This window comes from Notolabrus celidotus, chromosome 4 (genome assembly GCF_009762535.1).
Source record: "Notolabrus celidotus isolate fNotCel1 chromosome 4, fNotCel1.pri, whole genome shotgun sequence".
Taxonomy (NCBI): domain Eukaryota; kingdom Metazoa; phylum Chordata; class Actinopteri; order Labriformes; family Labridae; genus Notolabrus; species Notolabrus celidotus.
In genome coordinates, this window is record NC_048275.1 from 26,114,165 (window position 1) to 26,141,775 (window position 27,611).

The 27,611-nt window shown below is 41.2% G+C and overlaps 2 protein-coding genes across 3 annotated transcripts in view; one reads left to right on the forward strand and one right to left on the reverse strand.

The window, feature by feature from the left end:
* b3gat2 (beta-1,3-glucuronyltransferase 2 (glucuronosyltransferase S)) overlaps nt 1-16,587 on the forward strand; it is a 56,064-nt gene extending 39,477 nt beyond the window's left edge. Inside the window, exons 3-4 of the mRNA XM_034681254.1 lie at nt 2,779-2,927; nt 16,192-16,587. Coding sequence (XP_034537145.1) covers nt 2,779-2,927; nt 16,192-16,278 — 236 coding nt within the window. The 3' untranslated portion in view covers nt 16,279-16,587. The remainder of the gene's footprint in view (nt 1-2,778; nt 2,928-16,191) is intronic.
* Nucleotides 16,588-20,791: 4,204 nt separating this feature from the next.
* Nucleotides 20,792-27,611, reverse strand: part of LOC117812079 (stromal membrane-associated protein 1-like) — a 135,972-nt gene continuing 129,152 nt past the window's right edge. For both annotated transcript variants that reach the window (XM_034682677.1, XM_034682676.1), the window contains exon 10: nt 20,792-26,951. In XM_034682677.1, the coding sequence (XP_034538568.1) occupies nt 26,805-26,951 (147 nt within the window). In that variant the 3' untranslated portion in view covers nt 20,792-26,804. The remainder of the gene's footprint in view (nt 26,952-27,611) is intronic.

Sequence of the window (27,611 nt, forward strand, 5' to 3'; positions counted from 1 at the left end):
TTTTGCTGCTTGTAAAAAACAACTTTAAAACAAAGATCAGCTAATGTGGGGTACATAGTACAACATAATCTGTAGGACTTTGGGAACCAATTCTCCTCTTCAAAAGCCAGAGAAATCCCAATTTTTTAAGACTTTATAGATTATCCTACCGGATTTACTCCCAGAAAGTTATTCTACCTCCCCCCCACAATGTCCTCCATCTGCTTTTAACCAATTCTTAACCTTGAAACCGCTTACTCTGAGAATTAAATTCAAAACCACAAAAGTTCACTGACATTGCTGAGCACAGCAGTTGCCTGTCTAACCTCTAAGGATCTTCACGGTTTAATTTTCCAGTCAAAGGCAGCTATACACCATATCCATGATTGGGTTTCAAAAGTTCAATGTATGTATGCCTTTGCATCTTGAAGAGCCTCCAGGCAGGTTGAGCAGTTCTCTTACTCTTTAAAAGATGGGACAGGGTTGTTACCTTCAGCTGATCAAACCCAAACTGTTGCTGAAAGAGAGCTAATAATGACTGGGTGATAAATCAATTGTATCAATAAATTCATGTTTGTAGTTTGAGACAATTTTTAAAACTGAAAATCTAGATTTTATCTTCCTCTGCCGCTTAGACTCTCGTAGTTCACACCCTCTCCCCATGTTTACTTCCTACAGAGACACACCACAACAACATGGCAACATTAGTGGGATCACTGAGTGTCTGCCTGCAAATAGTTTACTTCCCTGATGACCACAACAGTGAGCTAATTGCCCAGGGGTTAAAATATTGTTTTGAGTCATTTCTTTGTCATTTGTTGTTGTTTTTTTAAGGTAGGGGAAGAAAATTGATTGAAATCATAAATTGAAATTGGTGTGAAAAAAAATGATAGATTTTAATTGTAGGTCCAGAGTAAGTGCGTAAATGTCAACTGATCAATTGATCAGAAGAAAAACAGGTGAATAAAAAACATATACTGATTGTATCTGCATCTCAATGATAAACACCAAAAACTCAATGAGCCACAAATGTGACTGCACTGTTTATTCATTTAGAGCTGAAAGCCAGCTAGCATCTGTCAGCTCTAAAAAGAGGCTGAAAAACCACCAAACAACTTACAGTAGTCAGAGGTCCACAGAGGTCAAAATCATGAACATCATGGGCGTTGGCAAAATGCCAAAGGACTCAATGGAGCAAAAAAAGACATTCAAATACAGAGCAACTGCAGGCCAAACTCAACCTAAAGAAACCATAATATCTACACCTTACTAGAGTTCATTAGGGGTATTTATTATTATTATTATTATTATTATTATTTATTGTCCATGTTTTTTATGGTCTTGTTTTTCAGGCTCAGTCAGTAAGGGGTCAGCTAGAGAGAGAGGCAAAAACATGTAAAAGAGACCCACTGTGTGTCACCTTCAAACCTCTGGCTTCAGGGTCAGAAAACACATCAGATGTGCGAAAGTGTTCTCCATTCACATGTAGAACAAGGTTAACCCCAGGAAAACAGAGCTCCACAGCGGATGTGTTTTCAATCCCCTGTCAGATACCTCTGAAAGATAAAACTTTAACAGCTGGAACCTTCGTTGTTTTTGCAGCTGGATGCTAAGGCATTAGTATTTCATGTCATTGTGTGGTTTGAATATTGATTATGTTTAATTTTGGTGAAAACATAGTAACAGGGGGGTTTGGGTTCTGCTGCTAAAACATAGTTTCTAACAACGGTTTTTAATTTTCTTTGGAAAACTTGAATTTTGAATAAAAGCAAATATGAAGCATACAAAGAATTTCCCAAAAAGATTAAGCAGTCTCTGACAAGAGAAGCGAAAGTGCTGAAGGGCAGCTTTCATAATCAAGTAACAGTGAGAGCAATCTGAAATTAAGGTTGTAGACCCTGCTAGTGCAGAAAGTGCTGTTTGTGGACACAGGCCCTTACAGAGACACAACAAATGTTTGAAACCTGCTCAAAAGATAAGAATATTAAAAACACCTTTTGTAAAAAAAATATGTGATTACTGATGTTTTGTTTATTCATTCAGTTTTTTTCTGGATAAATTTGTGTGAAGTGTTTATCAGAAAAATATAAAGAAATGTGTTCCATATATGTACAGGACAATTTCATTCCCTTTTTCAGTTGAAAAGGTGAAGTGATTTACTTTATTTCCAAGATTAGGTTTTTCAAATTCTAGAGGTAAGCATGACAATGTTACATTCTGCAAGAAAAAATATATCACAATAATAAAAAAGGAAGAAAAAAATGATGAGGCACTGGTTGTTGGTATTCTGCAGATGGCTTTCTTAGGGTGAAGTTTGGCTCTCAAAGGTGAAGCTGTTGTGTGTAGTCTGCTGTCTTCAGCGTACAGAGTGTATAAAGTGTACAGATTTTTAAAAAATATTTGAATAACTATTCCAGAGTCTTTTAAGTCTTCAGTCACATTTCTGTTTGTAGGACACCTCATTTCTTCTCCTGTCACCATTTTCCTAATCAGGCTGATTAAATCTAGTCACAGCAGTCATTAATCTCCATCTCTGCTACATCAGGAGTATTTTGACTTCCCTCTGACTTTCTCATGCCTTTCTTCTCATTTAAAGCACAATTATTGCCTAAGAATGGAACACTCCTATGTTAAATGAATTTCATATCAGCCGTATCAAACTCATTAGATCCACTAATGCACTCTGTCATTTTCTGCTCTGATTATAATAGACTGATAATGTGTTTTTAATCCATAAATGACCTTCTTACCCCGTTTCTACCTTTGTCCCTCCTTGCCCTCCTCTTCTCTCTCCATCAGGATTCGCTGTGAACCTCCAGGTGATCCTTGCAAATCCACGGGCACAATTCAAACGTCGGGGCTCCCAGCCAGGGATGCAGGAGTCGGATTTCCTCAAACAGATCACCAAGGTCAATGAGCTGGAGCCCAAAGCCAACAACTGCACCCGGGTCAGTAAATGAAACTTGTTTACATTTAGGATTACAACCACAAAGGTCTTCATAGTTACGTAGATTTTTGAGGTTCATCCATAATAATTATCTCTCAGGTAAAACTGGGTCAGCTGTTCAGTGCAGCGGGAAGCTTGCAATTGATTGATGGTCCACAGGTTTTATTTTCATCTTGTGACCTGATACTGAAGCCTGGCTGTCTGCTCTGTTAGACTGCAGATTGGGAATAAATGGGTCGAACTGGGAACAGTCTTTGAATTGCATTCAAAATGGATTGTTCAGTTTTACAGATTATTGTATGGTAAGTATTTTTTAGACACTTTTCTTGCGTACAGATGCTCTCACTGCTTGCACACCTTCCAATTATTCAATTTAGCAGTAAAGCACAGAAAAAGGGAAATGAATGCAGCTTGATTTGGCTGTCTGAACTAAATTGCAGGCGTCACTCCATTACATTTCAGTCATTACTTCTAGTCAAAACATTTCCCCTTGTCAAACAGGAAATATTAACAAGGTTGTAAAAAGGGTCAAAATCGGTAAAGCAACATTTCGCTCTCAACACTTTTACTTGTGTAATATCTGGATTCTTTACCTCAGTTTAAAGATTGAGTCTAGACTCTCTCACATTGCAGTCCTGTGTGCTTTCTCTGCTGTTGTCTAACGTCAGGTTCACACCAGACTCAAACGGTCGAACTATTCATGCAATTACAAATGCAAGAATGTTTTGTGTTTACTTGCTATATTCATGCGAATGAATCGTTCAATTCGCGTGCAAAAACCACGTGTACACGAGTGCCCAAGACGCAAACTTTCGCAAGAGAGGGGGGGGTTCCCCACGCCACATTAGTCTGTTGTTATCAAACAAGGTTGAGCTCGCGGACATTGGATGGTTAAGCCAGTTATGCTAAATGGGGCCAGGCAAACTTCCTACTACAACCTATAGCTGGATTCAAGTGTCAGAAAGTTTTTCGCAACTCACCACATATTCCTCCTCACTCTCTGTCCTCTCAGTGAGCTCCTGTTTATTCCTGATCCCAAAGTGTCCAATATATTCTAGATTAATTAATTTCAGCTGGTCCATACGTCACACCTCACGTCACTGGGTGATCTGCATGCTGATTGGCTATCGCGGTGCGATAGATTTGCTGGAGTTCAGATTTTTCAACTCTCGCGAAAGAAATTGCGTCATTCGCGCGAATGATTCCTGTCATTTGTGAGAATTGCGCCATTCGCGCCGTCCAATTTGTGCGATTAACGCTGCCAGACCACTAGTCGAGTCTATTTGCATCTCTACATTGACTTTACATGTAATTCATGTGCGCGAATGATTTTATTCACGTTTGGTATGAATGTCTCATTAAGCAAAGGGCATTACACACAGATACAAGTGGTAGTGCTTCCTACTGCAAATCAAGAAAAAAACACTCTTTGGCCACTAATCTGAAGACTTCCATTGTATTTAGCATACTTCAGTTTCTATGCAGACGTCTAGCTCTTTCTAGCACCACCCTGCCAACTACCAGTATAGTAGTTGTGAGGTACATGACAGAGACTGATGCAGACCACCATAAGTATGCTTGTGCATAAGGTGTTGTCTTGAAGCCTGTATCACAATAAAGTTAAGGAATAATATGTGCATGAATTAACTTTTGGGAGAGCATGGGACTACAACCCTGTTCTACTGCCTGGAAGTGAAGTGTTTTCAGCCCATCTGTCACCCTGAAATGTCTAAACACCAACTCCCAAGTCCCCATGAAGGATTTTTGAGTTCTATGTGAAGTGTGAAACTGTTTTGTTTGAAAATGTTGTTTCAATGACACAAAAAAGGAAACTGATGCCCTTTAACAAAAACAACTTTGTTTCTGCCTGTTTAAAAACCTGCTGTAGGATCAAGTTGTTGGAGTTTGTAGTCTCCTTAAAATGAAAGTGATTTTTCACCTTTTCACTCCTGGCAGTCTGTGTTGTTTGTTTATGGCAGCAGGATTTATAAGTTGTTTTATAAGTGTTTTATCAGACTACTCTGACCTACAGATTGGGGGTGGATGGCACCGACTGGGGTTTAATAAAAGACAAATTTATAGCTTTACTTCTATTGCTCGTGCTTGTGGGTGTGTGTGTCTGTGCGTGTGTGTGTTTGTGTGTGGTGAAGTCATAATAATGGCTGCCATCACAGCAGTAACTAACCATGGGGGATCTCTCCCCACTGTTGACAGCATGACTCATGCTTTAAGCTGGTGGCTCAGGCTAAACTTAGACACACACAGCTCCACAGAAGTGGTGTTACAGCCCTATCAATTCTACTTGTGTGCTTAGACTGCCGAGATCGATGCAGCTCATCTCAAATCACCACGGCCCCTGTTGGCACTTGGTTTTATGAAGCCACTCATCCTCCTGACAACCATCACAGAGCTGCTTTAAAGACTCTTTGTATGAAATGGAGTTTTTTCATTTAAGGAGAAAATGTGAGCTTAAAGTTCCCAGTTGTTGCAAACCAGCGCCAACTCTTTTTTTTCCCACATTTTGATAGTGATACCAAACTTTTAGATGACTGGCTTTTCTGATGCTGTTTATTAGCACTTCGTTCCAGTCAGTCAGTCACAGCTTGTTATCATGGATTTATCCGAGTCTGTATTAAGTATGAGATGTCAGCTGACCATTTCCTGCGGGAGACAAAGGACTAGTTTACATTAGCTAATCAGATCCTGCCTCATCATACGCGTCATCATCATTTTTCAGTGAACATTTAAATCTTTTCAAATAAACACAAGATGCTCTAATGAAAAAGATAAGTGCTCAGTGAAGAAACCCACCCCATTGCACCCTCATCCCAACATTAATGCTCTAAGGATAAGTAAAATAACCTACTATATTGTCCCTAATGTCCCTCAACACCCAAGCATAAAGATAGATGGGGATCTAAAGGCTGCAAGAGCCAATACATCATAGGGATTATTGAATCCCCCCCTCCCTCACAGTTTTTCATCAGGTCCACAAAACCTTAGGGAGGCTCAACAGTTGGGCTCTGCATCCTGGAGCAACCTCCCTCCATGCTCACTCACCTCCCACCTCACCACAAAGAAAAGGAGAGATAAAAAGAATTCTAGAAAGAAGACAGAGAAGGTAGAGCTAGGGTAAGGCAGCCTGCTTGGGCCAACACTCACCATGCTACATCAGGCTGTACACTCTACCTTCACCTAAAGGCTGATTTATACATCTTTGCCGAAACGGCTGCGTAGCCTACAACGGAGGTCCGCGTAGCTCCTGTACCTACGCACAAAGCTGACATGCACCTCCTTTAAAATGTAACTACCCGTATAATTGATGCGGACCACAAGCCCTGTGATTGGTCCGCTCGGCGGCATTGTATTTCCCACATTTACAGCACTTCCGGGATTCCTGCACATCGGCCATGTATTTCATCTCCTCCTCCTCTATTCTTCTCTGAAATCATGTGGGTATGATAAGCAGCAACATGTATCAGCTGTAGATTAACATAACACGCTCTGAATCACTGTGGAAAAGTAAACAGAGCTCGAGTGGGGCCGGACCGCACTGCCTTCAAGCCTTCTTCGGAGAATTGCTGCGCGACACGGTCACATCCATGCACAAGTATGTGGCGCTCATGTCTGCGTTAGCCCCTGCTGCATAGGGTAGAGGTATAAATCAGCCTTTACTCCCCTATTTTTTATGGAAAAGAAGAAGAGAAAAGAGAGATAACAAAGAGAAGGGTCAGTGGAATAATGCAAAGGAAAGGACAAGGAAGGCAGAGCCTGTTCAGGTGAGAGCTCACTCCTGCCAGGTTAGGCTATATGCTCTACCTCCTTCACTTTAATGAGGAAAGAGAGGTGACAGAAGAGATGAAATGGAAACAGGAGATACAAATGTACAGAATACATGGAGCAGTGGTTTAACCACTATGAGCCAAATCAGCGTCCCTGTCCTTGAGGGTTTTTTTTCTTTCTTGAAACTCATTGAAAACTACAGACGCAAGTGCTTCATCAGGAATCTGCAAGTGTAAAAACTACATTAGCTGTTTCACAGTTTGCGTGCAGGTCACATTGATGCACCCTCAGTCCCTGGTGGGTTATGGGTAAATGTTCCCTACAGGGAATAGGATAAAGACTCCCAGAGCTGCTGGATCATCATTCACAGCTGCTGCTGCTTCTGCAGACAGCTCTGTGTTGAAACTATCATCATCATTACCAGCCCCATTACACTAATGGAGGTATACCCTGCCACTGATATTAATACAGGCCATTAGCAGGCTGTGACATCATCAGTCATCGCCCAGCACCGCACAGACAAGACTTGATTTCTGTATTTATCATGTCTAAGTTACAAAAGCAGCAGGAGGTGACACCATCACTCACAAAGTCCCGGCTGTGTTAGAAAATAAGACATGACTCAGACAGTTTAAGTATCATACAGTAACTCCTCTTGGCTATGACATCACTAATCATGCTTCATACAGCTGCAGATACAGGAAGGAGACATGAGCTTGAAACTCTTAACAAGTAGATACAGATACCAAAAATCTGTGGTCTGACCCTTCCTTCATTGTAGTGCAGACAGAATGAAGTCATTCAGAAAGTTCAGTAGAAACTGGTCAAATTTGTTAGTACCCTAGTGCTTTTAGCGAACGAATCAAGCAGTCAAAAGAGACAGTACAGGTAGACTTCTTTGTTCATTTTGAAAGCGAATGAAGCCTTCTGTGTTACAATTATACCTGCTGATGGTTAACAAAAGTTACCTTACTGAAGTTATAGCCTAAGATAAAAATAAAATGTCTTGGGCATTTCGCTAGAGTGGCGAAACAGGCAAACTAAGATAGAGTAAAGGTAGGTTCTGTATGAAACACTATCTTGAAAATAAATGTCAATCACTCTACACCTGAAGCCGCCTCCTGTTCCAAAAACTAAAGAGGCACTGGTAGCCTGACGTGTGTGTGTGTGTGTGTGTGTGTGTGTGTGTGTGTGTGTGTGTGTGTGTGTGTGTGTGTGTGTGTGTGTGTGTGTGTGTGTGTGTGTGTTAAAGCAACATAATGAAGTTTTGTTGGGGAGAGGAATGGGTTGTAAGAACTGTATTGGTCTGTGCTGGACCCTGATGATAAGTCAGCTCCTTTCTTGAGATTACTTTTTTTTTTTTAAACAGTTTTATTTATATTTCACGATAGAAGTAGAAACACACTGAAAAAGAGGCATGTTTTTAACACATTTAAAATAATGTCTCCATCTTTCATCCCCCTGGTGCTGTGGTTGTGAGTGACAGCTGGCCTCAGTCATGAGGGTAACATTTATTTTAGAGATCAGTGGCACTTGGCACTGTTATCAACGAACATTGGGCATTCAAAAGGTTGGATCCTTGATATATATAACAATTACACTATCAGATGTATTTCAAGGAAAAGACACATTTTATATCCAGATCAATGCAGTAACTTAGTATGATGAGTATGAGGAGCTACATTTTGATCATTTGGATGGAATGATCCACTGTAAAGGCTTTGAATGTTGAATTTAATGTGTAATTTATCCATTGGTTTGCTAACTACCTATAGTGTAATGCATGATCTTTGTGGTTTGAGCATGAAAGCTTTATGTGCATTGCATAAGGGCTTAATATGTTGATCCATGAATCAAATCTTTATGTTGCAATTTGTGAGGAGGCTTTTTGTTATTGTTGTTTTCCAGAGTGGCAAAATCAAGTGTGCAGGAGACATTTTTGTTGCAAACACATCCACTCATCAACCGCAACCAATGATAGTCCAGACCAGTCATTAATATGTGTCACTACCTCATCAAAATGTGTTAACGTAAGGAGAATAAATAGGACATTACATCACTGAAAGGCAGAGTGACATAAGTTATTGATCAGCATGTATCTGTGCCTCTACTCAATTTGCCTGAATGATTTTAGTATCATTAAAGCTTGTGGTTGGTCTGAGCATTCGAGACTGAAATGGTTTAGCATTGATTCCCTCCTGGCAGCAGTGACACACCCGTACTCCAGGCTCCATGCACTTCAGGGATGGTATCAGGATCAGATCACAGAGCCTGGATCCGACCTTCACAAAGGAGGGTAGAAATGCTCATCTGATGGCCGGGTCAGTATCTGCAGACGACTGACAGGATCTGTAATGTAGTTAGAGAGGGAGAGTAATGGCAACAGACAGCAGTGACAGGACAAGAGAGGAGGGGGAGGCAGGAACAGATGGAGACAGATGATAGCACAGGAGGAAGAGGAGATAGAGGAGGGAGAGGAAGAGCTCTGCAGAGAAGAGGGGGCTAGGTAGAAGAGTCGACTGGAGGTAGAGTTTAAAATGAAGACACAGGGGACAGAAAGAGGACACATGAACGTCTGCTGCCATAGACTGAGAGACTTAGCCGCTCTCTGTTTCATTTGCAGTGACTCTAAGGTTTCAGCTAAACTTCACTTTTATTATATTAAAGAGGCCAGATGCATCCCTGCCACCACAAGATCTGGTTTAGGTGATCTGATCCTAAAAGCACGATGAGTGCATTAATAATGGATTTGTCCTGTTAAAGGATACTTCTGCCCCATTATCGCTTGGTTCAAGAGTTTAGAAATATTTTTCTACAGTCCTTGAACACAGCAGCTGACAGAAAAGAGTCTCAAAACAGTGCATTATGGGCTCTGAAAACCAGAAATGAAAACAAACAAACAAACAAACTCAGAAAAATAATTCTCAGTGTTGTTCTACTTTAAACGAATGATAAACAAACTCCAGCAGGGGTTAATACAATTAAATATGGAGAAAATGGGGGCAACAAGAAACAGTACAGTGTTGATGTTTATAGGGGTGCCTACTGACAAGGAAAAGGGGGAAAGGCTTTGTATGGGGTATATGTATCTCAGATTAAATGCTCTGAAAGATATCTCTGGATTAAACAAATGAAAACAGAGGGGTTAGCTTGGCTAATATTAGACACTGGAGCATTCAGGCTAACACGGTAACAGTCAAGTCAAACTAGCTTGATTAACAAATTATTTGGACTGCTGCCCTTTCGCAGTATACTAGCACCTGGTGAAAATCAATTTATTGACAAAAGTATGTCCCCCTCCATTACCGTAGGTTGCAACATGCTTCCTTTCAGCCAGTGACTGTTTGTCGTTCTTCCACTTGACCTATTACCACACGTACCAAAACAATCAACAAACAAGTTAGCAAGAGGCTAACTGGTTTAATGTCAAACTGTGTAAACACGGACAACTAAACAGCTGTTTACCTTTCATATGTACAATACAATAGCTTTGTCTTGTTAACTTTCCTTCTTCTACTATTGAATTCCTACTCTACCAGGCTTCCTTCCACGCATTTGTCATTTGACATCCAGGTCAAAGCGTGGTGAGCACGAGTAGAACGCCTACACCAGTTTGGGGCAAATTGAGGTGTATACATGCAAGAGAAAATCGACCCCCAACTGCATGAACTAGGTATGAGTTTGACTCAGTGCCTTTTTGAACTAACATGTTTACATATTTCAAAAATCGAGTTTTAGTCAGACTGATGAAATGATTTGATTTTGTTAACATTTACATTCTGTATTATTCTGTTTGAAATTTAACAAAAGTCTAAACAGAGACATTTTAGCCCTTTTTACAAAAGCTCTGCACTTCTTAGGTTTTCCCTGGTGTAACCCAATGAGGCTGAATGTGCAAACAAAAACCTTTGATTTTCTTCAATCAGACTTTAAACAGTGTTTTTCCCACCAGCTCCCTGGTAAAAAGTCTGCATGAAGTTAGGGTGGACTGTGTGAACCCAGCAGGTCATAATTCAGTGTTGCTGCTCTTTTCTTTTTACCTCAGAAAGGACATGGTTTGTAATTTATTTGTCTCATTATTCAATCTATTGTTTTCCATTCTTATTTTGTGTACTTTTGCAGATCCTCTGTAACGTGTTGTATCAGTAATACCCCAGAAAAAGTCATCATGATATAGTAGTGAGAATTTGTCTAAAGAGAATATCTCCTGTTGTGTGGATCATATGTGAAAGAGAGTCTGGAAATGAAGTTCATAAGTTGAAGGGACCTATGATTTTAAATCCAGTGTCTATGGTTTTCAGTCTTTAATCAAAGCAGGAGAGTAAAGTAAGTTAAGTCGATCTTAGAAACACTTCAGGGCTTGTTGATGAAATGTCCGTGTTAGCTAGATTTGGTTTATCAAAGATGCTATGGAAGCAGCACAGTAGATTAAATCAAGTCAGCAGACAGGTCAGACCATCATTAAAGATATATTTCTGAGGTTATCTAAAAACCTTAAGAGCACAGACAACTTTCAAAGCCTGCACTTTACACATTGTGGTCATATCTTTGGTAACCATAATTTGAAAGGAGAGGTAGCTAAAAGAAGTGAAGATGATTTGTTACAACAGATGACGTGGTGATTAAGCCTTGTCAGAAAGTCTTAGATGCTTTGACTCTAGAGGGAGATAATTAAAGGGAACCTGCACTGAGAATCAGCAAGATGTAACCCCCCGTGGAGTCCAGACACTGGAAGTGGAGGTGTTGGCTGATGCATCTGAAGAAACTGATGATGCTGATGAAACCTTGGAAGTTTGGGCAGTGATGAGGAAATGGTGCGGTGCTCATTATGACAGCATGACTGAACTTAAGATGATAGCAGAAATATGACAGGCCAACAGTTTGGATGTGTGGCAGTGCTGCTGTGTGGATGTGACCAGCTGATATCTGATCTGACAGCAACAGACAACGATAGCAGGAAATTATGAGTGCCTCCCCTTCTGCCTCATCTCCCTGGAAGACTGAGCATTGCTGGGTGATCGACTCAACTTGTGATTTTCCGGGAAATGTTGGCCCCACACACAGTTAAAAATACCTGAGAATACTGAGAACGCTGCATGCATTTATGAGGGGTCCATGGACTCAAATAAAGCTGCCATCATCTATGCTATCACTGTAGAGCCTCTTTAAAATATGCACTCCTAAAATTTTCAATACATTTCTGCAGCTCTGCCTCTGAAATTCTCAAAAATTGCTTGCTCACACATCCCTCACAGTCTTTGACAGTCTCCCCTGTCAGAAAGTGCTGTGTGGGTGAGGGTCACGGGAAGCAAAGAAACAAGGATCTGCTGCGATGACAGTTTTGGCATAGATATCAATGCTAGATGTGTAGAAATGTCTAATTGAAAATGATTCTCCTTCTTTAACCTTAAATGTTCATCCTGATTCACACCAGTTGCACAATATAAACGTTATCACCCCTGCCCGCTCACTTGTGGCTGCCTTTCCTGAAATTTTTCTACTGCATTCTCACAATGGCTCACCTTGAATTCATGTGGACATTTAACTGGAGGTAGGCAAGATACAATACCAGTTAAAGGTTTGGACACACCTTCTCATGCAATGTTTTTTATTTATTTTAATTATTTTCAACATTGCAGTTTAATACTGAATCAAAACTATGAAATTATGAGTTTTACCATAATATGGATTACAACAGTAGTCAAATAGGGCTGTCCATTGTGTACTAACCCTACCTCTGAACAACACAACTGAGAGTCTCAAACACATTAAGAAGGCAAGTAATTCTACAAATGAACTTTTTTCATTTACTGAGTCTTTGCTGTTTTATGTGTTAAGAAAGTCTGTTTCTTCAAAGTGCTGCCGATGGTCTCACCTGACACCTACCCTGTACCTGCTGTTACATGCATTAATGTAACTTTGAATATAGAAATACTCAGGCTTGTTACTGATGGTCTTGTTTTGCTTTTGAAAGTCATGAAAAGAGGCATCAATATTAATTTGAGCCTCTTTCCCAACCACTAAAAACCGCTCACAGAGGATGAGTGAGTGCAGTGTTTTTGTAACTGATAAAAATGAAGGAAAAAGCAACAGAAGTTGGACCTGCTTTGCTGTGAACTGAATTCTAAGTACACTCATTTAAGATGGATGTTATTTAGAGGTAAATCTGGGGACTTTTGTACCCACTCGTCCTCCCGCTGCTCCTCCACATTTCCTCCTCCTGATGGAGAGAAACAGGCCTGTCCTCTCTTTATGCCATTAAGGGAGAAAAGCTCTAACCTGGTAAAGCTTTTTGTCTCCACGTTGCCTCAGGGAGGAGTAGAAAGATGGAGCAGGAGAGAGGACTGAGAGGTAAAAACAGGAGCAAAGCCATGAGAGGAAAAAGTGGGTGTGATGAATGAGGTAAAAGGAGAACAGACAAAGAAGGAGAGGGAGAGAGAGCGGTGTGTGCGAGTCCAGGAGGGTACTCTTACTGCGTAATTGGTGCGCGAACACCCCCACACACACACATACAGGTGCATACCCTCACACACACTCTGCAATGATTTCCCCACAGCTCTGGAGTGATGCTTTGGCGGCTGCTACATTAGCCTCGTTAGATATGCAAAGTGGGCCAATTAGCAGCCAAGTGTGCAGGAAGTGACATGTTCCACCTGAGGAGGTCCAGAAACACTGGCAGTGATCAAGGCAAGCTATAAATCATGCCTGTGTGTGCCTTTTTGTGAGCGTGTGTGTTGCTTTGGACACAGAAATGTCACACACCTGAATTATAAGCTCATTAGTAATTGGCTAAAAACAACTCTCTTAATTCAAATCACCTCACCTGATCCTCCACTCTGGGGTATTACATTCATCCCTCTCTTCAGGAAAATATCAATCTTTGCACGGCTGCAGTGTTTTCTCACCAACATATTGCTGTGAAATTGGCTGCAAACACAAATACAAACAGCTGCAGTGAGGTGTGTGCTGCTGTTGATTTGATCCATTTGGAGAGGTGTCTGACTGTTTCCTGAGTGCGGATCTCTCCTGGCACACTGCTGAGCATCACTTTCAACAGCAGGAGGATACAATGCAATCTCTGTTTCAAAGAACACAGCAGTGTCTTTTTTTTGACAGATATTTCATCAGAACATCATCAAGGGAAGATTCGTACCTCAAAGAGTCCTTTCAGCAAGAAAAATACAACTGCACAAGAGCTTTAGACAACACATAAGTTTTTTGGGTGCCAATCCTTAAAGCAGCTTTGCAGTGGGCTTCAAAAATCGTGCTCCTGATCTCTAGCTAAAGTAGATAATTGATCATTATAGCAAATTATTTTAATAATTGATTCATATGTTTGAATGATTTATTTATAAAATAAAGGTTTACACTGTCAGACTCCTGCTACGTCAGTTAAGCTACATGTGCTTCTTAGCAGGCATTACTATTCAAGTACCGTTCCACTCAATCTAATGCTTACATAAGCAATCAAACGTCAGCTTGGCATTCTGACCTTTCAGTGCTGACTTTGTATTGGTTGGTATTCTTCATTGTCACGTGACAGAGAGCTCAACTAGTGCATAAGAGAGAAGATGAAGAGTTGCTGAGAGATTTGTTTTGCACACCACCTGACGTTATTGAAAATGTAACTCCTGTAGTTGGTGATGTGGTGAATGTGGTTGCACCAGAGGCAAAGAAGGCTAATAGTTTACAGAGAGTGGCTGAAAGACTTAGAACAGTTTTACTATAAAGATGGCACAATGTAAAGCCTGTGGTACAGAGGTTATGGAAAACCCCACATTCACCACTGAAACAACAGTGAGAGGTTGACCTAACACAGAGAGTGCCAGACATAAGAGATGATGGGACAAGTGTGTAGCAAAGAAGGATTCAGAGTCAGATGTGACAGTTCAAGCTTTTCTGTGTCATGATGGCATGAAATGTTCATATGTTTATTGTAGTTCTGGTGCTCCTTGGGCTGGTGCAAAATTACAAAAAAATGCCTCTACAACCTGTGCATTGCCTCTAGCACTACATGTCAGCATCAACTGGATTTTAGGCAGTTAGTGTAAGTGGTCAGTCCCCTCTGTCTAAAGCCTTGCTCGTGTGTGTTTTTCTCACATTTGCGTCGCTTTGGACAAAAGCCTCTGCTAAATGAAACTTGACCATTGTACCACTTGTATAAGTAAACTGTCTGCTCATCAAAAAAGGTCAAAGGTGAATAAGAAAGCAGGTTGATTTTAAATCTACTGAGGATATTTCCAACTAGGACTGTGAATTGGCAACAGGCCATGGTTTTGATCATGGTACATGTGTTGCAATTCAATAGTTTATGCACTATGAAGTGTTGACCATATTACTAATCTTGTTTGAGGAAATCTGACCGTATAAAAGAACATACCGACTTAAATATGAAGTCATGTGAAAGAATAGGTAATTTCACATGTGATCAGAACAGTAGCTGTGTTTACATGGAGCATTATATTCAGATTATAAATGGTTTAAAAATGCTCAGAGGTAGTTTAATCTTTATCATAAACAGATCCAGATAAAAACAACATGTGCATTGTATTTCTGATTGTCTCACAGATTTGTTCTTGTTTGCCCAACGTCTTGATGTATGGTTCTTCTTCACTTATGGAGCAGTTTTATGTCAAACTGACAAGCAGCAGAGTTTATTTTTAGTAGAAACAACTAAAGAACTTAGCGGAATTCAATGCTTTTAACCCTGTGTTGGAACACTGAAATGTTTTTTGAACTGGTACAGAGAATAACAGACTACAATTAGAAAAGTGTGGAGTCATCTACAGAAGTGTGTGCATCACCTTTGTATTTGCATGAGTAAATATAGTATACAGTTGTGCTCATAAGTTTACATACCCTGGCAGAATTTATGGTTCCTTGGGTAGTTTCTGTTGTATTTATGATATAAAAAGAGTGAACAGTTGTTTGATAAATATTTTGCTTCACCCAACCACTAACCATGAGTGAAATTTTTTTTCTCTTATTCATATTCTTTGAGAAATGGCCAAAAAAAAAAAAAAAAAAATCACAAATTCTGCCAGGGTATGTCAGTTTTGAGCACAACTGTATATATATCAAAAGATAGCAACACATTTATTAAAACATTACTCTACAGTGCTACAAACTCAAAATCCTACACATGGTACCTTTAACTCTGAGTTCAAACTCATCACGACTGATTAGAAAGATGGCCATTCAAAGAAACCAGAACTAGAGTGTATGTATATGTTTCACTGTCTTCCAAAACATTTTGTGATGAGATAGAAAAAACACTTTCCCAAAAAAGTATCAGGTATCAGCTGATGAATACTAAAAATATTGTGCAGTATCAGTCTTAGGTGTTACGCAGTGTCAATTGAGCGCTACCATTCACCTGTGCTGTATTCATCCAGGCATACCAGCCTGTTCAGTCTTTATTTAAAGCCAAGTTTTTCCACTGTCAGCAGATTTTCTCATCCTTCTCCCTCTCTGTTTTTCAGGTGCTGGTTTGGCACACTCGCACAGAGAAACCACATCTTGCAAATGAGCCCAAACACCGTAAAGACACTGTGGTCATTGAGGTGTGAGAGAGTCTGAAGTGCTGGAAAGAGGATCCAAAAACCAGATGATGATGATTGCTACTGGTCATCATCTCTTGACTGGGACTGATGACAGCACCCTGCTGTTTCTCCTTATCGGGATTATACAATCTGTTCATGACAGACATGGACTCTGAAGAGCTGCATGATTCAAGACTTTTGGCTTTCTGTCAAACATGCTCTGAGAGAGCTGGACGACTGAATATGCTTTTACAAGATGGACTGACTGGGACTGTTTATTCTCCTCTCAACAGCCTGCTAATGTAAAAAAAAAAAAAAGAAGAAAAGAACCATAAATGTATGAAACATCATGTCCCTGGATTGAAAAGTTGCCATGTGAATAATAACTTCATTTTGAGTCAAACTGACCGTGATGCTGGTAATTTCACCAAGTCTTGTAGACCTGTGTCAATATTTGAAAGTGTGATTGTAATGTTTTAAAACTGTGCATTAAAAAAGGTACTGCCCACATTTTCAAACCTGGGCCCTATTTAGTACATGCTTAACGGTCAAAATCACTGACTATTACAAAAAGAAACTGCTCCTGCACATTGCGTCAGCCAGCAGCCACAAAACCAGCAATCTCTTACATCCATCCATCCAATAAAAGCTCCCGTTTTTTGCCAGACAGGCTCAGATTGTTCTTGGAGATGTTCTGCTGCATTTAATGAAGTATTTCTAAACAAATATACCTTTTTGTTAAAGATTAATATGCTCTTTAAACCAGCAAACATTGGTTAGGTGGCGCTGGTTTAGTTCAGCCAATAAAGCAGAGGGGTATACTACGAAACCTGATTTGCGGTTATCGAGGTAACTTCAGGGTTAACACTGGATTTTCAGTACTACGAAGGTGGTTCCCGTCTTACCAAGGTAGATCACTACGGTTACTCATGCTGAACTCCTAACTTGCTCCGAAGCAGGTTATGCTCAAGATCAGAGATCAGTTTGAAGAAAACTCCGCCCACTGACCAATCAGCTAATTTGTATTAGTCCTTTAACCACAGCGCTCAGTTTGATGCCGCCAGGATTTGATGCAGCTGAAATATTACGTCTAAAACTTACACACACAAGACAAGATTAAATCAGAGAGAGAGAGAGAGAGAGAGAGAGAGAGAGAGAGAGAGAGAGAGAGAGAGAGAGAGAGAGAGAGAGAGAGAGAGAGAGAGAGAGAGAGAGAGAGAGAGAGAGAGAGAGAGAGAGAGAGAGAGAGAGAGAGAACAGAGTTATTATAGTCAGATCTATCTGCACTAAGTGATGAGAAATAAGTTGTAAATAAGTTTGTCTGATCCCTCAGTTCTTCCTTCTTGTTTCAAACTCAGCTGTGTTGAAGTTAATCTGGATTATGTGTTTAACTTCTTCATATTTTTCTAATATCAGTGCAGTGTTTGAAAATCATGTCGATGTGCTGACAGCAGACTGTCTGTGTCTGTGATTGGTCACATGCCTTATCTGCCCCGTTCATGTGAACACGCTCGGGGTAATTCTGGATTGATTCATCATGTTGATAACCAGCTTCGTGTGACAGTTTAGCGCGATCTTCTTTGTCAGGTTCAGTGAAGCCGGATCAGGAGAAGATATCTAGGATATGCTGGACTCGCTTCATAGTATACCCCTCAGTTGTCTAATCTGTAGAAGCCTCTGAGCCATATTTCTCTCCTCAGTCATCCTATTAATATAGGTAAGCCAAAAAATTATCTTTACAATAAAACAAAAATGAGTGTCACATGTCTGCAAGCTGCATGACATGAAGGACAGAGGTCATGGACAGGGACACTAACAAAAATAAACTTAAAACCCTAACATACAAAAAATAAGTAAGGCCTTTGGGGTCTAAAAGGTGGAGTGGAGGTGTAAAGCTCCACAGCCACCCACTAATTCTGCCACAAAGAGTAGACAAACTAAGGAAATGGCCTAAACAAACTGTAATCTGCAAAAACTCTCCTGAGAGATCAATCCTCATTTTAATTATCCTTTTGCCACCCTCCTTCCCACCACAATACCTCCACAAACACACACACTCCCTCAACAACAACACTCTTCAAACAAAACCCAGAGAAAACAACTGAAGGTGTTGTCTTCTCTGTTGCACACCCCTAACTGAGGGAAAGGAGCTCCTTTTATTGAGCAGCCAGGCTGATGAGCTCAAGCTGGGTGCAATGAGGGCAGGTGCTCTCCATGAAGGGCTCGTTAGGAGCCATGGAGGTCACCAACTACCTCTATCTGTAACATGAGGCTCTCTCAGAAACCCTAAACTACCTTACTTTGCAAAATTCAGGAGTTGCTTACCATCACGGGGTCCGTTGGTTAGATATGCTGTCATTGTGGGTACCGATAAATCATCTAAAACAAACAATTAAAAAATCTTGAAGATGTTGCAATAGAGAAAATCAAAATATGCTCCCAATGCATTACACTTCGGTGCTGTTTGGTAAAACCCCCAAATGAGCACAAACAGCCAAGTACTGGTATTCCCCATTGAGTTAAAAGCAAGGGTTCGGTAAGCATAATAGCTAGCTTCATATGAAGACTGGAAAAACATTTCTCACCAAAGTTCAAAATTATTTCCATCATCCTATACTTTCAACCTGACGATAATCAAATGTTTGAAACTGAAAAATTGTGGTTTTAATGGAAGCTACATTAACTGTCCAGTCAAATGTAAGGCTAAAATAATCCAACATAAAACACTGTAATATTAATCATTTTTAATTTTTGACATTACAATAAAACCTGCTTTAAATAAACTAAGTAGACTGGGTGAATCATAATGGCAAATCCTAATGCACTGTGAGTACTTGGATTGTTTGCCTCCAAATGTTTCAGCAGGTGTTACAGACATGTCATAGGCACAAATGGTAGCTGTCATGTAGATACACACTGATCTGCCTTAACCTGATCACTATCTGCCTGATATTGGGTAGCACCGCCTCCCACTTGACCTGACATGAGACATGGACTAGACCTCTGAAGGTGTGCGGTGGTATCTGGCACCAAATCCTTAATGGCAGATCTTTTAAGTCATTTAAGCTGCGACTCGGTTGTCCAGAACATCCCACAGATGCTTGATTAGATTGAGTTCTGGGGAATTTTGAAGCCAAGTCTACACTGTCATGTTTCATCAGGCCACCTTCCTCTGTAGGTGCTTTTAGTGGAGGACAGGGATCAGTATGGGCATGCTGACCTCCATACACAAAAAACTGTGATGCATTGTGTGTTCCGAAATCTATCAGAACCAGCATGAACTTTTCAGCAGTTTTCGCCCAGGCAGCTCTCCTGTTGGATGGGACCACACAGGCCAGCTTGGCTGTCCATGACCCTGTCTCCAGTTCACCTGTTTTCCTTCTTGTTACACTTTTGGTAGGTGGTGACCACTGCAGACCAGGAACACCCCAAAAGAGCTGAGGCTTTGGAGGTGATCTAACCTAGTCGTTGAACCATCACAAGTTGGTGCTTGTCAAAATCGCTCACATCCTCTTGCACATTTTTCCTGCTTCCAACACATCAACTTTGAGGACAAAATGTTCACCCTGCCTTACATATCCCACCCACTGACAGGTGCCATAGAGGTAATCAACGGTTTTCACTGGGTGGTAATTTTATGGCTAGTCGGTGTACACTAAAAGCCACAATAGATCTAACAGTATTGACAGCATGTTCATTTTTGATGAGGTTTAATTGGCAGGAAAGTGAACAGACAAGTCATGTTGTATGAAAGGTTGGGGATCAAACAAAAAAGAAGATAAAGCAGTCAGATGTTGTCCCCTTCATATACCATGTATCAATTAGTCAGTATAGTGAGACAGTCTTCTCCCTACACTTGGCTATTTTTAACAGACATGAATTTTAAATGGACTTCCTCTTCTGAATTTCAAAAGAAGGCAAGTTGATGTACTTTCAACAACTGTTTAAAGTTATACTTCGCCAAAATATGAAGTAAAAAAATGTTGGATACGATTTTCTTTTCTTTGCATTAGTTTCCACTCCTTTTATCACCTGCCAAAAAGTCTGTTTATTCTGAAAATAACTGCACCTTCTTCATCTTGTCCTCATGCTGGCTCTTACCTGTAACATGCCCTCTAAAAATCAGTGTTTGTTTGATTGAATTTATCACATTAATGTCTGGGAGTTATGATTTATTGATGCATCCATAACGTCACCCTGCACTGATCATGTGCAATGAACTGGAGACATGTTTGCCGTCCTTTCACTTCATCTGTACGTGATCATGTTTGGAAATGGTCCACAGGATGTGAAATAACAAGTGACATCTCTACTGACAAGCCACCATCAATAATGTAGAGTCTGTGGGCGGACAACAAAGACACCTCACCCCACAAACAAACGCACCCGCCAGCGGAGGAACAAAAAGAAATGAACTGAGCAGACGGGTGTAAACAGCACATCAGACGGGATGTTTTCTTCTTCTGTCCTGATCACTGGAGTTAGGAGGGGACTGTGCTGTGTCTGATGTAAACACAGGAAATAAAAACAGAATCAAATCCAGGATTCAATAGCCTTTATTTAAATGACCCTCCCGTAAAACTTGGAACAGAAAAAAAGGAGCAAACAAATCAAATCCAGAAAGTTCAAACAGTACATTTACAGTTAAGAGTCAAAGACACACATGAACACAGACCTGGATATTTACTTTAATGCACGGAAACCACTTTTTTTTCCTCTTTACTAGGCACCAGATATTGTAAACACATTGGAAATAAACCTGGAGGACTCTATTGAATATGTAGTGTGTCATTCACACTAATCATGTGTGTGTGAGTGCTACAGTTATTGCATGGCAGAGGGACCCTGTGTGTACGGACATGAATCTCTGCTTTAGCACTCGGCAGTGGGTTTTAAACTCTGTGCATTGACATGTGTGTGTTTGTATGTTCTGTTGTTCATTGCTCCTTTGTTTCCACTTCCAACTTGTCAGATACAGCAGCTTTTTTCAGTGGATTAATGCTTCAAAGTCTGATATTGTAGACTTATCTCTAGCACCGTTTCTAGACTCCTCACGTTTTGATGTGCTTTTCAAGTCAGGCAGTGCAGTATGACGACAAACGTATGTTAAGGATGTAAGGTAGAGTGATGACGATGAAGGGTTCTAAACATAGACAAAATAGAAACAATGACGAGATGTCACCCTCATGAAATTAAGCCAATTTTTTGTTGAGCTCCCTCTACTGGCTGACTGTGGTATAGCTCATTAACTCTGCCTCCTCTATGTTAACAGATGGGAAATGGGCTGAATTTTAAAATAAAAAATACATGTCTCAAACATCGTCTTTGTTATAAGAGTTACTTCTCATCATGCTGGTTTATGTCAAGTGTTCAGTTTCTGCAACTCGTGGCTTGAACTAGTTATTTGATGCCATAAAGTGCAGTATAATGCCATGATTCACAGCACTGTTGACAAATGTGCGTCCTGCAGCCCTGTGTAGCAGAGTAGAGCAGGAAGAGATGAACACCTATTACGTCATTGAACTATCCATAACTATGCATGTCTTCTTCAAACAGATAAAAGAATCCGCTCTGACTTTAGCCTCAAGGATCTTTGCTGTTTTATTGGCAGATGGATTCTGGTCAGTGGAAGGGCCTCAACATCAATCCTGTTGCTTCACCAGCCACACCAGAGCTGAAGATATTTGTCCGTCCCCGAACCCGACCCAACCCGACCGTCGGGTCTGGTTCGGTCATAATTTCTACCATTTTACATGGGCTCGGGCTGGGCTCGGGCTTGCGCGGTAAATGAACGGTCAGGTGATTCTGGACTCCCCTCAGCAAGCAGTCGTGCGTCAACAGTACGAGCACTGGCTCGCGCGTAAAGTGATAATACAGGACCTCTATAAGATCGCATCATTCCATGGTCAAAATTTAACCAGCTGAGAATGTTGTCACACTCAGACAGGGAGGCCGTACATGCTCATGCCCGCACTATTCTGAAAGCTATGCATGGTGCTGCAGGTGCACGACGAGATGTGGAGACTTGAGACCCAGAGCTCTCCAGAGACGAGCACACTCATCCTCCAGCCAAAAAGAGCGAATTTTGAGGAGTGGGAAAATGTACAGCGAGCTGACTGGGAAGACGACGAGGTATCTCTCTACATTAAAACGACTGTCATGGAAGATTAAACCGATGTTCTTGGCTGGTGGAAGACAGACCATCCTACCCAAAACTTGCAAAATTAGCCACACCAGTAATGAATAATGTCGGGGCAGTCGGGCTGTATACGGGTTTGGGCTATAAAAAAATCTAGGTCATTCGGGTTCGGACAGGATCGGGCAGAATTCTGTCGGGCTCGGGTCAGGTCTAACTTTTAAGGCCCGACTACAGCTCTAAGCCACACTGCTACCACTGAAGTACCAGCACCTATAGCTGCTGTAATTTGGCTTCATTGTACAATGGGAAAAGAAGGAGATACTTTGACCATATTTATACACAGTCCATGTGTGAAATCAAGATGCAATTTCGACTACTGGTTACAAGTTTACTTCTTTTTCACATATATAAATATCTGAAAGGGATGAAACATCACAACAACATGGCAGTACTTCATTTTATCAGAATATATTTAACAAAAACCCTTTATTGTCAGGACATATGTGGAGAGAGAGGTGGATTACATTCACCACATCGTGTTGGGGCAGAGAACTGAGCCTGCGACCAGTGCAGCAAAGATAACATATGACTGATCAAAACATGCCAACCTGAGGACATCTGAGTCTTTCACAGTGTTGACTGACCGGCAGTCAACTGCCATCCATTAATTGCTCTGCCGGCTTTTGTGATGCGGTTGCCCACTGACATCAATCTGATAAGCTGCACTTGTATGCTTAGCTCGTTGGTGGCAGTGTGACACTTTGCTCAGCAAGCACTTTGTTGAAAGCCTAGCAGCCCAGTGCTTATTCAGTATCACTAAGCTAACTCTCTCATCTTATAAGTCAAACACGATGCTGAACATTTATTATTGCTAGTCCTACATGTGCTCAATTGACTGTCGAGTGATACCTAGATTGTCATATTTTGAAGCTTCAGGCCTTTGATAAAGCTGCTGTATAAGACAGGAGAATGTTTAGGTCTGTACAGAGTGTTTGTTTATGAATACTTATGTTTCTTTGCTCTTACTATATATGAACAAACAAGGACTGGACAGTGTTAACAGGACCCATCCAGAGTTTTCATTCAGGTCCTCTTTTACTATCACTGTCCAATCCTGTGCCTCGTCCTGCCAGTCTGGCTCTCTGATTGGTCATCCAGGTTTATTTGCTTCAGACTAACTGTGCTTCTCTTGAACTGCACACAACAAAACACCACAATAAAGATGGCGGATGGCAGAACACAGTAATCAGGGATACACATGAAGAGAGCAACATCATGGGTGTCACATTGGTCCAGTTAAAAAAAAAAAAAAAAAAAAAAAAAAAAAAAAAAAAAGCTGGATTTCCTGTGCTGCAGTGGGACGTGAAGTAACAGTTCACATTTTTCTGCTGCTCCCTGAACACTGCCTGTATCCACAGCCCCAGCCCGAGATACAGACAGAACCTGCTCTGCTATTTAAAGTGCAGTAAAGACAAACCGCTGTGATTCCAGTCGAGCTTTAATTCGCCTCGGGGAGTGCTGGGGAAACGGCTCATTTGAAAAACAAGGAACATCTTAACTGGGTCGGAGCACAGTTTCCAATGAAGCCAGCTAGTTTGGTTTTAAAGACATCAAAACAGCACAGCGTGGCTCCCAAAGACACCCAGGGGACCCGGGGCCGCCCAGTAATTACTGAGACTTAAAGGGAATTCTTGACATTTGAGTTCTGGGATGTTTATAATGAGCTAGCAGGATTAGAAACAGGGCTGGACCAATATATTCACTTACTGATACGAGAACTGATACTGTACATTTAAAGTTGGATCACAGCCGGTGTTACTGATATATACCAGTGATGTAGTTGTTTTTGACCTTTTCAGTGAATCAATGAGTTCTTCCAGCCAGACTGCTTAAGTTTTGGTAAGTACTGGGTAAAAAAAGATCCAGCATAACATTTTATTTCCAGCTGTTCCCCGGTCTTACACACAGGAGCAAAAACAGTTTAAATAAAACATAGAACATGGATCACCAGAGATATCTTCCTCACTTTCCCCTCAGGGCTTCTGCACCTACTACTACTTGTGACCCATAAACATTGTCACAGTTTGAATATGTCAACGATTTTAGGGGCATTCAACTCTTTGAATGTTGCTGTTTTTTAAAAAGCAAAAATTTTGATTAGAGACCATTTTTAACAATCAAGAAATGTTATTTTATGTCCTCATATCCTGTACTGAATCAAGTTTAGGAACCACCTTTGTGTGCGCAAGTTTGAAATGAGACAGTCTTTGACTTCATGATCACAAGCTTTTAGAAATCTTTGAAGGAAAATTGTTGAATGATGTAACACTGATTGTGTAATCAATGAATGTGAACATCAGCTGTCTCCGGCTGGGCTCAGACTACAGGAGCTTTGTGACGACCTATACCAAATTCACACCTCTGACAATCCAGTTTGGACCCTTGATCATTGTTTGGCTCAGATGATCTGGTAAGTCACAGCAGATGGCTGTTCACCATGAGTCTGGTTCTGTCCAAGGTCTCTGTCTGTTAAAGAGAAGTTTCTACTTGCTGATGTTACATTGATGTTGGGTATCTGTATATAGTAAGGATGTGGCTGTCTTGGTGGTAGTAGAGTAGACTCCAGGCAGAAACCAGGTGCCCTTGGAGGTTACAAGTTACCATGAGAAGAGGGGCGGTCAAGACTCTACCTAGCCACACCTGAAAGATGACCCAGTGTGGTTGAAACCAGTTGGCGTGTTTCCCATAGTCTATGTCTTTACAATTAATGCCTTATTGAAAAAAATACATTTTAACCACATTCTTTTCTTTAGCGAGAGCCGATGATAGCCCTGCGGCTTCCCTCCTTGTATGACAAACATTTGGGCCCTGATGCAAGCTTGGGCTACCTTAATAATAGGTGAAATATGACCTTCAGTTTTTGTTTATGTATAAAGGATAAGGACCACCTTGTCTCAACAACCCTTTTCTAATCAAGAACTATAGTAATATATCGATTAATGACTAAGTACAATAGTCACACCTCAAGATATGTAATGTCTGTTAAATTAGACACGACATGATGCTCCTTCTTGCTGCTTGATGCAAAAGAAAAGCTCACTTGTGAATCATCTTCATTGACCATTCTCAAAGAGAAGTCTGTGATGTTACTTCAGTGCAGACCTTCACCTGAGCACACAGTGGACTGATCACTGTGTATATGGAGACTGTGTGTCAGCTGCTTTTACACCATAAACAAAAGAGAGATTGTAATCCTCTCACAGACAGTATTGCAAGGATGGTTAAGTAGATGTCTGGTTTACACTGAGGCCATGTATGTGAACCTATCACACAGACTGTATGCTGCATTATATATCCTCTTGTGGCTACACCTGCAGTGCATGTACGTGTCAAGTTGAGTAAGCAGACAGGTAACAGGAGATGAGCTTTCTTTCAAAAGTCCCCCTCACAGGGCTGGGTGTGCAAAGTAAATATCTTAAACCTGTTAGACCACTCAATATGATTATATTACATTTATAAACACTGCTCCCTCTGGCACACATAACAACCTCAACATTAGAGATGATGAAAACAAACATCTGAGAAGTTCCTCCTTCTACGTGTGATGCAGTGCTAATTTCAAATCAGTCAGGATTTCAACTCCTGTAGTCTGAGCCCAGCTTTAGCAGCATCACGTCAATGTCAGCTATGCTAAAACTTGCTTCAAAGTAAACAAAGAGTGTGTGTCACATGATGAAGAGAACACAAACCAAACAAAGTCGGTGAGAGTCGAAGCAGCCTCTCTTTCTTATGGCTCTGAAAACAGTGTCAGGTTCACATCTTATTCACATAGATACAGTACTGCTCAGACGACTATCTGCTACAAGGCTCTGCTCGCCCTGCAGAGAGGAAGAGAGGAAGGAGGGGAGGGAGCTACAATATACACAGCAAAGAGAAGACGGGAGAGGAGAGGGTAGCATAGACCAACCACGAGATAGCCATATCTACGGTAGGTATTGAAATACTATTCACTAACTACTCATTTTGGTAATGATATAATATTACTAGATCAGACACTCAGAGTTTTCAGTCCAGCAGCTTTCTTTTCTGTCGATCTGCTGTTTTTGTCTCTTTCTTCAGACAACAACAAAAGAAAATCAAGAAGGAGTAAGAGGAATAAAAGACACAAAACAACAGCTGCCAGTCTGTCTTTTTTTTCTTCACTCCATCCTGTGTGATGTCATCTTTTAAAGGAGCCAAGGTAAAGGTGTATTAGGATTAAGGAGGGGGATTGAGGGGTAGTTTAACGACCCCACTTGTGCGTTTTTTTTTTCATTTCTGAGCTGTGAGTAGATGGAGGAGGAAGTATCAGCCATGTTGTTTTCATGTGACCTCCCCTTCCCCGCCCGTACTCATCCTCTGGACGTCCTGCTCCTCACTTCCACAGCTGAGTGCTGAGGGTCTGGCCTGACGCCGCTGGTGCAGCTGCGGGCCAACCAGCCGCTGGGGCCCCTGATTGGCTGAAAGTGGTCAGCGCTGGAACTCCGCCACTCACGGCCATGCCTGACATCTGCTGGGTCATCTGAGGGAGAGGAGAAAGGGGGAGAGAGAGAGAGGAGAAAGGGGGAGAGAAAGAGAAGAGGGGGTCAGTGAGAGTAAAAAAAAAAAACAGCTACTCCCTCATCCCGCAAGATGGGGGGACTCCATCTTTTAGCCGGACTCCCCTGCCTCCAGTTCTATTCCTTTATACCTCAACCTCCACTCTTAAAAGGCTTCTGGCTCTCCCCTGATCACCTCCCAACTCCTCCCCCCCTCATATACCTAGTCTGCTCCCTCCGCTCTCCCCCCGTCCTGTCTTATCTATTATGAATGTGCTTTGGTGCACTGCTACTCACTTATCTGGTCATCTGAGAGCTGTGACTGTAAGTACGTGTGTGTGTGTGTGTCTGTGAGTGCATGTGATGTGTGCTTTTGTGCGTGTGCATGTGTGCGTTGGCCAAGCCTTGACATATGTGCAACCATGCGGTCATCCATCAACTCACCATTCCATTACATACTGTATGTCTGCACAATACACACACACACACACACACACACACACACACACACAAACACACACACACACATACACACACACACACCTCTTTAACTGTTCAAAGGCAGCAGTGTGTGTGTGTGTGTGTGTTTCAGTTTTGGGTGCAACAACACACACCTACACACCCACGCACTCATACATACACGC